This window comes from Danio aesculapii, chromosome 23 (assembly GCF_903798145.1).
Source record: "Danio aesculapii chromosome 23, fDanAes4.1, whole genome shotgun sequence".
Taxonomy (NCBI): Eukaryota; Metazoa; Chordata; class Actinopteri; order Cypriniformes; family Danionidae; genus Danio; species Danio aesculapii.
In genome coordinates this window covers 15,854,389-15,867,009 of record NC_079457.1, presented here as the reverse complement: position 1 = coordinate 15,867,009, position 12,621 = coordinate 15,854,389, and the positions used below count along the sequence as shown (strand labels likewise).

General features: G+C 34.0%; 1 protein-coding gene across 1 annotated transcript in view; it reads right to left on the bottom strand.

The window, feature by feature from the left end:
* ankrd52a (ankyrin repeat domain 52a) overlaps nucleotides 1-12,621 on the bottom strand; it is a 38,686-nt gene that overhangs the window by 24,065 nt on the left and 2,000 nt on the right. The window contains exons 4-14 of the mRNA XM_056449788.1: nucleotides 9,023-9,093; nucleotides 8,705-8,905; nucleotides 6,252-6,339; nucleotides 5,981-6,123; nucleotides 3,412-3,624; nucleotides 3,210-3,288; nucleotides 3,011-3,125; nucleotides 1,563-1,645; nucleotides 1,229-1,346; nucleotides 954-1,022; nucleotides 34-174 (exon numbers count right to left, since the gene is read on the bottom strand). Coding sequence (XP_056305763.1) covers nucleotides 34-174; nucleotides 954-1,022; nucleotides 1,229-1,346; nucleotides 1,563-1,645; nucleotides 3,011-3,125; nucleotides 3,210-3,288; nucleotides 3,412-3,624; nucleotides 5,981-6,123; nucleotides 6,252-6,339; nucleotides 8,705-8,905; nucleotides 9,023-9,093 — 1,321 coding nt within the window. The remainder of the gene's footprint in view (nucleotides 1-33; nucleotides 175-953; nucleotides 1,023-1,228; nucleotides 1,347-1,562; nucleotides 1,646-3,010; nucleotides 3,126-3,209; nucleotides 3,289-3,411; nucleotides 3,625-5,980; nucleotides 6,124-6,251; nucleotides 6,340-8,704; nucleotides 8,906-9,022; nucleotides 9,094-12,621) is intronic.

Genomic DNA, 12,621 nt, shown 5'->3' with positions numbered 1-12,621 from the left:
GAAGATTTGTGGAGCAATGTAAGCAGATTTCACCTGCAGAATGCAGTTGATGCAGCAGAGTAGTGTAGAGGTGTACAGCCGGAGCGGTCCCGCTCATTGACCTCCGCCCCTGCTCCAACCAGAACCACCACACACTGATACCTGCCATTAGCAGCCGCATAGTGCAAAGGAGTCCTGGTAGAGAGACAAAGACATCCAAACAATCAGCATACAGGTGAATCTTAAAAATATCATGACAAAAAGATAAGAATTTATGCATTACATTAGAAACACCTTGAAATTTGACTCCAAAATGTTCAACCAATTGTGACAAAACATTTATATAAACTTACATAACATATAGAATATAAAAAAAGTTTATACACACCTTTGAGTCAAAGGTTAAAATGTAAAATTATGTAAACCTTTAAAACAAAACCTCCATAATTAATTTTAGTCTTCCTAAGAGTTTTAAATGATAAACAGAACTCATTTTAGCTTTCCTGTAGATTTATTCTTTGATCTGCCATTGCAAGTATGCTTGAGCATGAATTCTGTAAAGGCAATTGCTGATCATTGTTTATAGGTGATAAAAAGCTAAATGTAATCTGTTCATCATAAAAAGTGCTGATAAATCTACAAAACACTTGGGTTAACCTACCTCTGCATATGGATTTATTTTTTGTAATTTATGCGAGTTACATATCTTGTGTATTTTACAGTTTTTGATTTTAGTTTTAGCAACAACAAAAAAAAAATGGTTCAATCAGTACTTGATGCAAGAAATGATTTCAACATGCAGATTCATATATGCTCATAGCAATTTTTCTAGTCCAAACTTTTTTTTTTTATTATGCAAAGAGATACACAAATGACAAGAAATCACATACAAATGGAAAACAGAACAGTACCAGAAAAAAATAGCAAACTTTGTTTTTTGAGTTTCATTTGAACGAAAACAAGGAGATTTGTACCTTCCGAACTTGTCCTTCTTATTCATGTCAGCTCCACTGCTTAAGAGCAGGTTGAGACATTCAATATTTCTGAAAAGAGAAAATTTAAGAGGCATAAATAAATCTTTTAAACATCCTTTTCAATCATTTTTAGATGCAGGCTGTCGAGTCGCATCAACATAATGACCTTGGTTGGCATTTGGGCGCATAAAGCATTTGTTATTGGGGACACCTGACATAAAGTGGGCCAGTGGCGTTTTTTAAATAGCCCATTCTAAGTAGAGCCGCAGTCTCACCCTCCAGAGGCAGCAGCGTGTAGACAGGTCCTCCCAAAGTTGTCTGGGGTGTTGATGTCAAATCCGGCCGAGAGCACGTGTTCCTTACTCATTGACAACACAATGCTATAGAGCTGACCTGCAAACACACACATTCATTTTAGCTGGAAACAAATCAGTCATGTGTGAAGCTGTTCATGGAAACTACCCATCAGTTTAATATAACTCTAAATAGTATACATGAAACACTGTGTAAATACAGTTGTACATATAAATTACAGTTGCAAAATGGTATTTAATATAGTCAAGACACAAAATCAATGGTCATTGTATAGGAAAGAAGAAGTGTGTGTACCTGAGGAAAGTAGCTTACGACAACAGTCAGAGGACCCGTAGAGCACAGCTAAGTGTAGAGGGAACATCCCATGAATCCCTTGTCTATAGGAAGAGGACGAACATATAAATTATTTATACATGCAATTGAAGCAGATTACATGCAAACTTGCCAGAGATAAGATCTAATTTCTTTGTAAATGCAAATTTCTGAACATGTGTATGCAAAGACAGGAAAGTTACAGCACTTTTAAATATATTATGAGCAGGAATAATAGAAATGTAAAACAAACACACTGAAATATACATCATGAGGTCTGTTATTAAACTAATTTTTACTATAATTTCACATACACACCCAGTATTGATATAAAATATCTCTAAATTTGTTAGAGTACTAAAATAATAATTTAAAATAAATAAATTTAATACAAATAAAACTAATAAATCTTAAAAACAAATAAATCAAATAAAAACTTGAAATGAACAAGGAAAATTATAAACAAATATAAAAAAAAACATTAATAAAAAGTAATATAATACAGTAGAAATGTATAGAAATACTGGTTTATAAAGCTTATAAATGCTTCTCTAAGAAAATTATGAATTTTATAACATGCAAAAAAAAAATATATATATATATATAGAAAAATTAGGAGCTTTCACACCAGGTATTTCTAGGAACTAAACAAAACAAACCCTACCATGAAGTATGAGTTAAACCAGTTTCCCAATAAGCAGTTCATTGAGAAACAATTGTTGCTAGATCCTGCGGTTCAAACACGCCAAAAGAAAATAAAAAAATAAAAAAAGTATTTCTTTGAATAGTTCTAAGAACTATTAAAAAAAAGTTCCACTGGTGAAAAAGCCCCTTTTAGGATATGACAATAACCCTTCTCACTACAAACAACAAAAATAGCAAGAACATTTCAATAATAAACATACAATTAAAAATCAACAAACAAATGAATACATAAACTAAATCAGTTTTGTAGCACTAATACATGATAAAAATTGTAAAATTTTTCCTGGTGTAACTTTGCTAAAAATGTCTTTAAGAGAGTTTATTTTCTAAAAAAAAAACTCTTCTGGAATCATTAAAACCAGGACAGTCCAGTAGAATATATTTTACTGTAAGAGGAATTGTGCAGTACAAACATCGAGTAGGGTTTTTACCTTTGAGCAAAAAAACATGGGTTATTCTTGTATGTCCAATACGACATCTAGTAAAATCACTTGATCAAATGTAGTCTTAAAACTCTGTTTAAGATTTCAGGTTATATTTTATACAATGTATTATTTTTCAATGCATCCCACTCCTCTTGCCACATGTTTAAAATGTAAACATTGATAAAAGGTCTCATCTCTGAAGGAGGAGTTTGGCATTTGTTCACAACTTGTTCCAAAGCTTACAAACACACAAAAAAGCAAACAAACAAATCATGTTCTACAAATGCATGTATTTTTTACCTGGCTGTATCAGCACCGTTTGTCATTAAGGTGCTAATAAGCAGCTCATGGCCGTACTTAGCAGCAACATGAAGAGGAGTATTGCCATATCTGTCCACACAGTCTATCTCCCCACCTGAGGAGACAACAGCAGGAGTCAGAGTTAGTTATAGATCATAAAAACAATTGAAAATCATCTGGAAATAGAAAAAAAACAAACCATTTTGAATGAGGATCTGAGAGCGAGTGAAACGTCCATGAATGGCTGCCATGTGCAAAGGGCTTTTCCCTTCTTTACTCTGCAGAAAAAAAAACATGCAAGCCAAATATATTCATAGCTGATTATTCATATTATTGCTTTAAACTAGAAAGCCTGTGATCATTATATATATATAAAAAAGTCAACTAAACTCCATATTTACCTGCATGTTGACATCAGCACCGTTGTTGACCAGCAGCTCCAGGCAAAGAGCCCCATTGGTGGACACGGCAGCAAGGTGCAGGGGGGTGTAGCCACGGTGGTTGGGCTGGTTGACATTGGCCCCACGGTTGACCAACTCGTTGGCTACGGCCTCCTGTCCCGTGTAACAGGCCACATGGAGAGCAGTGTTTCCAAAGGCATTAGGCTCATCGATCTGAGAAAGACAATAATACATGCTGTAAATAAAATATCCTGTAAACCAATTATCTTCTCCAGGAAAAAAAGCCCCAAAATACTAATGACATCTTGCTCTGCTCTGTTTTTGCAAGTCGCTATGAAGCAGCATAGGTTAATTGAAACGTATCCTTTTAACTGACAAGCTGTTCAAACAATCAAAGTATACATGCAGTGCTTCCCACACAAAGACTTTACTTGGGCTGTTTTTTTGTATCCGCCCAATTCAACCAAACATCCCCGATCGATTAAGTAGTGGAAAATCTTCTCTCATTTACCCGTTGCGTTCCGTGTGCGTGAGACCTGTCAACACTCCCAGACAGTCTCACATGCACTTCAGACCCACTGAGACGCGCCTTTTTGGGACTGGTTAGGGTTTCTAAATCTCCTAAAATGTCCGGGATTTAACTTTTGCTTTTGCTTTCTAAACCTTGTATGCGTTTTTGCATTACCTTTTTACCGTTTTGCATTACTTTCGCTTGGCTTTGCAGCTGACTGCGCACGAACTGTCACTAGAGCGAGAGAAACATTTAATAGTTAATTTTTTTTAAAACTTCACTATATACTGAAAGAGGACGAAATGACTGGTCTAAACTGGCTTCAAAATAGATGTGCACCATTAGTAATGGTAAATCAATGCATTTGCCTTATTAAAATAATTTACAGGTTTTAATCTTGTAATGATGATCATTTTTAGAAATATTGTTTGTTTTTATGCCCTTTTCTGTCATTCGTTTCTCATTTACTGATTATTCTATTAATTTGACGATGTTAATATATTAAATACTATTTGATATACATTTCTAAAATGCTTTGGAGCAATTCCAGCATTATGGATGTGACATTTGCAGTAAAACTCAAAATATAAATTTACATAGAAAGTATGTTAACATTATATTGAAACATCTTTTTATATTTTCCAGAACAACTGACCACAGAGTTATGGCATCAGAAAAATATCAATCTGTAAACATGTTTTGTCATTTAAATGAGGAAAACAAACATGTGTTATGGATGTGACCAAAACAATCTGCGAGTTTACAGTGAACTAAATTTGCAAAAATTCTGTGAATTAAACTGCACAACCCAAAACAAATAATGCTAATCAAAAGGATAAGAGTTGAATAACGATAGAGCAAAAATGATTAATTTTATTTAATATTTTTGCATTTATGAAAAAAAAAAAAAATTGTCGCCATGGATCTGACATCTCTCCGTTATGGACGTGACAGAAAGTAAAGATATGTATATGTATTTAGAAATTGCCACTTGTGTGACTTTAGTAAATCAAATAATAATAAAAAAAATAATAATAATAAAAAAAAAAACGCAGAAACTTTTTCCGTATTTTTTAATGGCAAAGTTGACATTTGCATGGAATTGCTCTTTGGCATTCACGTTTGCTTTGAACTTGAAAAAAGAGAGAGAAGCAGATATAACCTGTCAGTGGGTGCACATGGCTCTTGAATAGCATAAGAGTACAAGAAAAAGTCTGATTTCTGTCTTTTTTTATTTTTTTACTTTAACCCATTGAAAGAAACAATGTATAACAGTCTCATAACAAATAAAATTATTTGTTAAAAATTGAATTATGTTTTGTTTGTTGCATATAGTCAACTATTTATGTGATGTGGGCAAATGGTGTGTTTCAAGCCGGCTACCACCGCAAGTATATTTCCAACCTGTGGGAAGCACTGACATATTATAAATTATAATATCCATCGTTAAGAAACTGCAGTATTTTGGCATGGTACAAGTTTTATTTGTATATTTTCCTTTGAAACTCTACTGTTTTCATTAAGTCAATTTTTTTCCAATATTTTTCCCTCTTCATTTTAATAGATTGGTTTATTTATTGATTGATTAATGATTTATATTGGATTTTAAGTGTTTAGAAAGATGTTGGTCTTCCTGTCTATTAATTTAAATATACCCAATACGAATCTGTAATAGGAACAAGATACTTAAAGGGGTAATTCATTCAAAAATGATAATTACCTCATCATTTATAGTCCCTCATGTGGTTTTAAACCTTTATAAATTTCTTTACTCTGTTGAACACAAAAGAAGATATTTTGAAGAATGCTGATTGCTGGACCCACAGACTTCCATAGTCTTTTTGTTTTCCTATTATGAAATTCAATGTGCATTCTTCAAAATATCTTCTTTTGTAACTCAAATAGGTTTTGAACAACCAAACAGTGAGTAAATGACCAAGTAATTTTCATTTTTTGGGGGGGGGGGAACTATCCCTTTAATCTTTGGCTAAATAAACAATAGGTTTTACTTGTCCACTTGACAAGCGGAAAAGCTTAATGTCAAGGCCTGGTGCTGACCTCGGCTCCATTGCGTAACAGGTATTTGACCACATCGACGTGGCCACTGGCAGCAGCAGCGTGAAGAGGGGTGTATCCTCGCTTATCCTTACAGCTCTTATCTGAGCCCTGAGACACCAGCAACTTAACCACCTCCAGATGTCCTGAGAGAAACAAACAGGTTTACATTACTACAACTTCCAGCAATTACCACAAAGTAGCTAAAGATGATCAAACGATCTAATGCAAGGGAAGTAGCTATTTAGCTACAGAAAACATGGAAAGCACGTACCAAGGTAAGCTGCCCAATGAATGGGCTGCCTGTCCTTCTTGTCACTGGCACTCAGATTGGCTCCCTTGTTCAGCAGCAATTTAACCATCTAGTTGGCAGCAAAAGCACAAAGTCACATTGTATGGATTTATCAGGACCATCTGGACATTAGAGGCAACCATAAGAAACTAATAATAACCAAACAAGTGAAGCCACAATTTTAACCTTTAAATACAAACACACTAGAGAAGTCAAAGGTCATTTTTGCAGTACTAAACAGTAAATAAAAGCACTAAAAACTAAATACTGATGACTGATTGTTAATATTGAATAAATAAATGGAAATATCTATATAATGCAGTAACCGTTTTCATATTGTTTCCACAAACTATTTAAAAAGTTTGTAAATCTTGACCATTATATTTAAATTATATTAAGTGTATATTTAATAACTATAAAAATGTACATACATACAAATAATTCAAACCAAGGATTTTCATTAATATTATTATAAACAGTATATGCGATTCTCAAACGTTAAATATAATAAATATTTAGTCATTTTGTCAAAACAAATTGACAGCAAAGGCAGTATTTACTGTGACGTCATTAGATAGCATTACAGTTAACATTATGGCATTAATATATTGCTATAAACTAAAATGTGTCGTTACATGCATTCAGATGAGCAGATTAGAAGAATGTGCTTGCAGCTAAATTATAAAATTTTCAATTATTGTAACTGTGCATATGTAAATCTCAAATAATTTATAATATCAAATTGTTGCTACTCTTAAGCTTGAAAGAATTAATTTTGCTGGGGCAGATGCACTTATAAGGCTTGAAAAAAATCTGGGGTCTCTTCCTGGGGTCTTGTCTTTTAAGAGCACGGCACTTATGATTCATAGAGAATTTTACTCTTACGCCTGTTTCACACCGCAACCGAGAGCAGAGGATGTTTTTTCAGCATCCATGTTAACAAGTTAGAGCTTTCATACTGCACACAGAAGCAGCGTGCCAGCTCGGAGCGTGAGCAGCACTAAAGCAGATAGTTTCAGAGCTGTGTCTATTTTTGCTGCACTGCTCACACTCAATTAAAGTGACAGTGCATTGATAAGGACCAAATACACATTGAATGACAGTAAAAAGCAGCAATTTTACCCAATAAATGAATCTATAAGATCCACTGATTTTTATATAGTCAATCAAATGAACTTAAACGATTAAAAACGGCAACAAATATTTATTTGGGCTTGAACTACAAAACAATTTTAGCATTAGTTTTGCTTAAGTTGCACACTAGTTTGAGCATGTATAAATATCATTATAACTATATTGTATAAATATTATTATGAAGTATAGGCCTACGTCATCCTGAGAATCTAAAACAAAATTACATGATTTCACAGGCGATTGTCTTCTGACCGAGTGCACCTTAAAAGACATGAATGACACTCCTCAGAGAGCTTGAGAAGCATGCAGTTCTTTAGGATCTATAGAATTTGTAAAATAAATACTTGGAGGATAAGAAAACAGCATAGGAGGAAGTTGCTGCCGTCCTTGGTGCAGTTGAAAAGTTTTTTTAAAAAAAGTGTATTTATTTATTTAGATAGATAGATAGATAGACAGACAGACAGATCTGTGCAAAGGCTGTCGATTCACTGCGCGCCGTGATGCAGCTGGTATGAAAGGCAAATGCCTGTGTGCTGCTTCTGCTCTATATGCACTGCGCATGCGCTGCTCGCATTTGCGGGGTGAAACAGGCATTACTTTTCCAGTCCATTTTCAATGTCTTGAGGTTGATCAAGTAAAACTTGATGGTGAATATTATTTACTCTATATGATGCATGTTTGGATGGGCTGGTGTTTTTATTATTATTATTATTATTATTTTCTGTCTTGTTTAATTAATGAATTTATTTAAATAGTTTTTTTGTATTTGTTATTTGTATAAATAAATATTATAGATTGCATTTTTTTTCCTGTTTTGTGCTTATTAAAAACTTATGAATGAAATATTTCATAAAAATTAATATCTCAATCTGAAATAAATGAAAACAAATTAAAATATTCAATTAAATTATATTGCATTATTTTTGTTCTATTTATGATACGTTTTAAATTAAAAAAAATAATTGTTTTGATTGTGCCTGAATTCACAATTATATTGACAAATAGTCTAGACATTAATAATTGTGACCTGTCTAAAAAACTAATTTACATGTAAAAAACTAATTTATTATAAAGTAACTATAACTGAAAATAGGTAGTCAACCACATTTCCAAAGAAATCTAAAAATCTACATGAAAATATCAACAAAGGGACATGTCAACATGAAGGTATAAGTATCTGCTCTAATAGCAGTTTGCACTTTCGAGTGTGCAGAGTGCAGAAATAAAGATGTTGAGGGCTGAAGTGGCCCACCCTGCCTTTTAATTCACCCGAGTGCATTAGATGACTAATTCCACCCTACCTCCTGGTATCCACTTTGAGCAGCATGATGCAGTGGAGCTCTGCCCGTGCGGTCGGCCATATTCAGGCTGCTCACATGGGGCAGCAGGGTCTCGACGCAACGCGTGGCTCGGTTCGCTGCTGCAATGTGCAGTGGTGTCTGCCAGTACTTATCCCGTGCCGTCACGTCAGCTCCCTTTCTCAGCAGCAGCCCCACAGCCCTCTGGGTAAAAGAAAAACACAATGCATGAATCATATTAAAATGCTAAACAATGGCATGAGTAAGCCGTTGCTCAGATTGAGCCTCCACTCAGGCGTATAAATCACATGGGCTGCTCACCTCGTTTCTGGAAGCAGCTGCTCTGTGCAATGGTGTTAGCCACACGTGGTCCTTTGCATTGACATTCGCACCTATCCAGTGAGGTTACATAAAGGAGAAAAAAAATTATTATGTGCAAATAATAAGTCTTTCTACACTGTAAATGCATTCATGGATGAATGGCATTGTTAGGCATGACAAGAAGCAGACATGACAATGCTCATAATAAAGGAAAGTCTCTTATGCCTCAATATGACAGTTATATTTGTATTTTATATCATAATTAGACCTTGTATAAACAATGAGTTTCTAATCACTGTAATATGTTCTTTAATATCAATTTACTACAGAAATAGTCATTTAAGCTTGTTTCACAAAGCTACAATTGTGACCAGTCTGACATTCAACACATCAAGCTAAACCTTCTGCCCCATATGCAGAATGCAGATCTACCAAGTATACTAAAGGCACAATCAAGGAGACCAATTTTGCTTCATGAGATATATATATATATATATATATATATATATATATATATATATATATATATATATATATATATATATATATATATATATATATATATATATATATATATATATATATATATATATATATATATATATAAGATATATATATATATATATATATATATATATATATATATATATATATATATATATATATATATATATATATATATATGCGTGTGCAATATATTTCAGTGTCCCCAGAATGTACAGTTACAGCTCAAATTATGCAACAGATCGTTTAATTATTATGTCATGCTGCAAAAAAAATGACCAAAAAAATGTGCATCTCTTTAAATGCAAATTAACCATTTCCAGAAGAGGGTGGGGCCTTTACAGGTTATCTCTCAGATATTCTCGAGACAAGACATTTATTTGGTTTTACCCTGTCTACTGCACTCATGTGACGTTGCTGTTAATAATCATTATGAAAGTTTATTATCTGCCAACGTTTTAAAGCCTTGTCAGTTTAAATAAATGTTAGGGACCTGTTAGGGACCATTAACATGGTAAATTTGATTGTCTACTCATTTCAAAGCACTTGTGGTGTCTGTCTTTGCTAAGCAACCATCATCTGTGCTCTCCTATGAAATTTCAGCAACAGACGAACCAAATCAAAACAGAGCTTCCGCAATCAAGCGCCAATGGTTCTGCATTTGTCTGAGGTATTTAGGTACGGTTTACACTAACATGTTTTTATTTATTTATTTTATTTAAGTTTTATTACAGGTATGCCTGGTGTCCACTACTCTGGTATCTTCGACCTGCAAAAACAGAGCATTCTGAAAAAGCTAAAAACCCAGTTATAATTTGGAAATGCTGGTGTTCTCTTTCAGTATCAATGGATCAAAATGCAGACTTTTGAAAACGGAGACATTCAAAATCCCTCGCTGTTCAAAAATCATTCAATTGGTCTTCTGGGTAGGGTTGCACCAGCTGTTCGTAAGCTCTTTCTTAAACTGGAACGTAAAGTCCTCATAAGGGGCTTAGTAACTACTAGCTAGTTTGTAACTAAATTTGTTCACAGTTCGGTTGCACCACATGTTCTCAGGGTAAACGGTAGTTAGTAGGTCGTAAGTTCTACGTAAAGTCATGCGTCGTTGCATTGAATGACGTAATATCTAATAAAAAGCATTTAAATCATTAAATTGCTTTAAAATTCTGCAACTTATGCGTCTATATATAACTCTCCTATGAAAATGAAATGCCAAATTACATTTTTTTTTAGTACATTAAATTACAGTGAGTCACTAATAACAGACGACGCACACACCTGCATCGTGAGGTGTGAATGCACGCGAAATACACATGAAGTTATCAAAACATACTTCCTTTATTATATCCTACATATGAAAGAGAGAAGAGCAGGAAGAAAAACTCAGTGATTAATAAATTCTCATTTTAATAACAATTAACACAAAACATTCCTTGAAAGAAAATTAAACTCTTTTACAAACCGAAACAAATGCAAGATTAGATGGATATGAAGGCTGTTAGATCATTTTTCATTATCATTGTTAACTCCTCAATGTAAACTAATCTCGCTGTCATGTCTTTTCTACAGTTATACATGGGGGGAGGCTGCCATAAATATCTAGATGGAACGTAGCGTTACGTTACTTGTCTAGACTAGAAGCGTTTTCATTCTAAACAACACAACTGAAAAGTGTATACAGGCATACAAGGGGTCAAGCTGATTTTTTTTGGTTTGCCAGTGTGATTGAGGCATTCAGAAAAGTTGACATGCTTTTAATCACACTGTAGGTCAGTGTTTCTCAACCACGTTCTTGGAGGACCCCCAACATTGCATGTTTTGGATGCCTCCTTTGTCTGTCACAACCATTACAGGTCTTTTAGTCTCTGCTAATGAGCTGATGATCTGAATCATACGTGCTTGTTTAAAGATGTTTTGATATGTGTTTGGTTAAAGAGACATAGAAAATGTGCAAAGCTGGTGGTCCTCCAGGAACTTGGTTAAGAAATACTGGTGTAGGTGACCTGGATAATGGGCACATCACACTATATGAAGTTCAGGAGGAGCCTAATTATTCAAAAGTGTCTGTCAATCACATGCGTATACAAGTAGCAGCCACAGCACTGTTCCAATTGAATTTTTGTTCTGGCATCCCTCCACCTTGTTTTCACCTAATACAAATATAGGAATGGCCCATGTGTTATAAAATTGGAAAATTTTGCATTAAGTTATTGCCCTATTTAAAAGGCACCTTTTCAGAACTGTGTAGACTCTGACATGATCTGCTTCCGTTAAATCAACAATTAATGAACTGAATGAATCTTTGAGATTCCTTGACAAAGTCCTCTCAGTTTTTCTCAATAACCCAACAAAGTTTTATACCCTACAGTTTTTTTTAAAACATCAACCAAAAATTCTTGTTCTGAATATTCCTGAAAGACTTCATGGTATACAATTGTTAACAGTATGACATTTTAGATTGTGTCTTGCACATAGGTTGTTTTCAGTCACGTGGTTCTGGTGGCGCACGAAATTCAGATGGAGAGCAGAAAGTAAAAAATTGAATGGGAGACATAGGAAAGTCCGTATTTTTGCAATTTATACCTTATCTCAAAGGAGATATAAACAAAAGATAACTACATTTGCTGGGCTTCAGTTTTCTATGCTATAATTATACACCATCACAACGCACCATAGTTTACACCAATGTTACAGTATTTATTACAGTTTACTATGCTGCAGTATTCTGTAGCATTCATTAACAAAGTTGTACACATTATACACCTGACTATGTGGTTCAAAAACATTGCTTATTATAAATACAGGGTTTTTTTTTTCTTCGTCATGCAGATACCAGACATCATAAAATAACAGAAGCATACAAAAGTGTGGACGCATTGTCTACATGATCATTTATTTATTTATTTTTGCAAGGGGGAAAAGTGCTCCACAATAATAACAGTCTAGTTGTCGCAAGAGTTGTATTTCTTTTTTGTTCTGTTGATGAATTTACTATCAACAAACATTCACCGGTGCTGCACATCTCAATGTTAACGTTAGGGTTGCTTATTCCACCAAAACGCCAGTGAAGACTTGGATTATTACAAAACAAGATG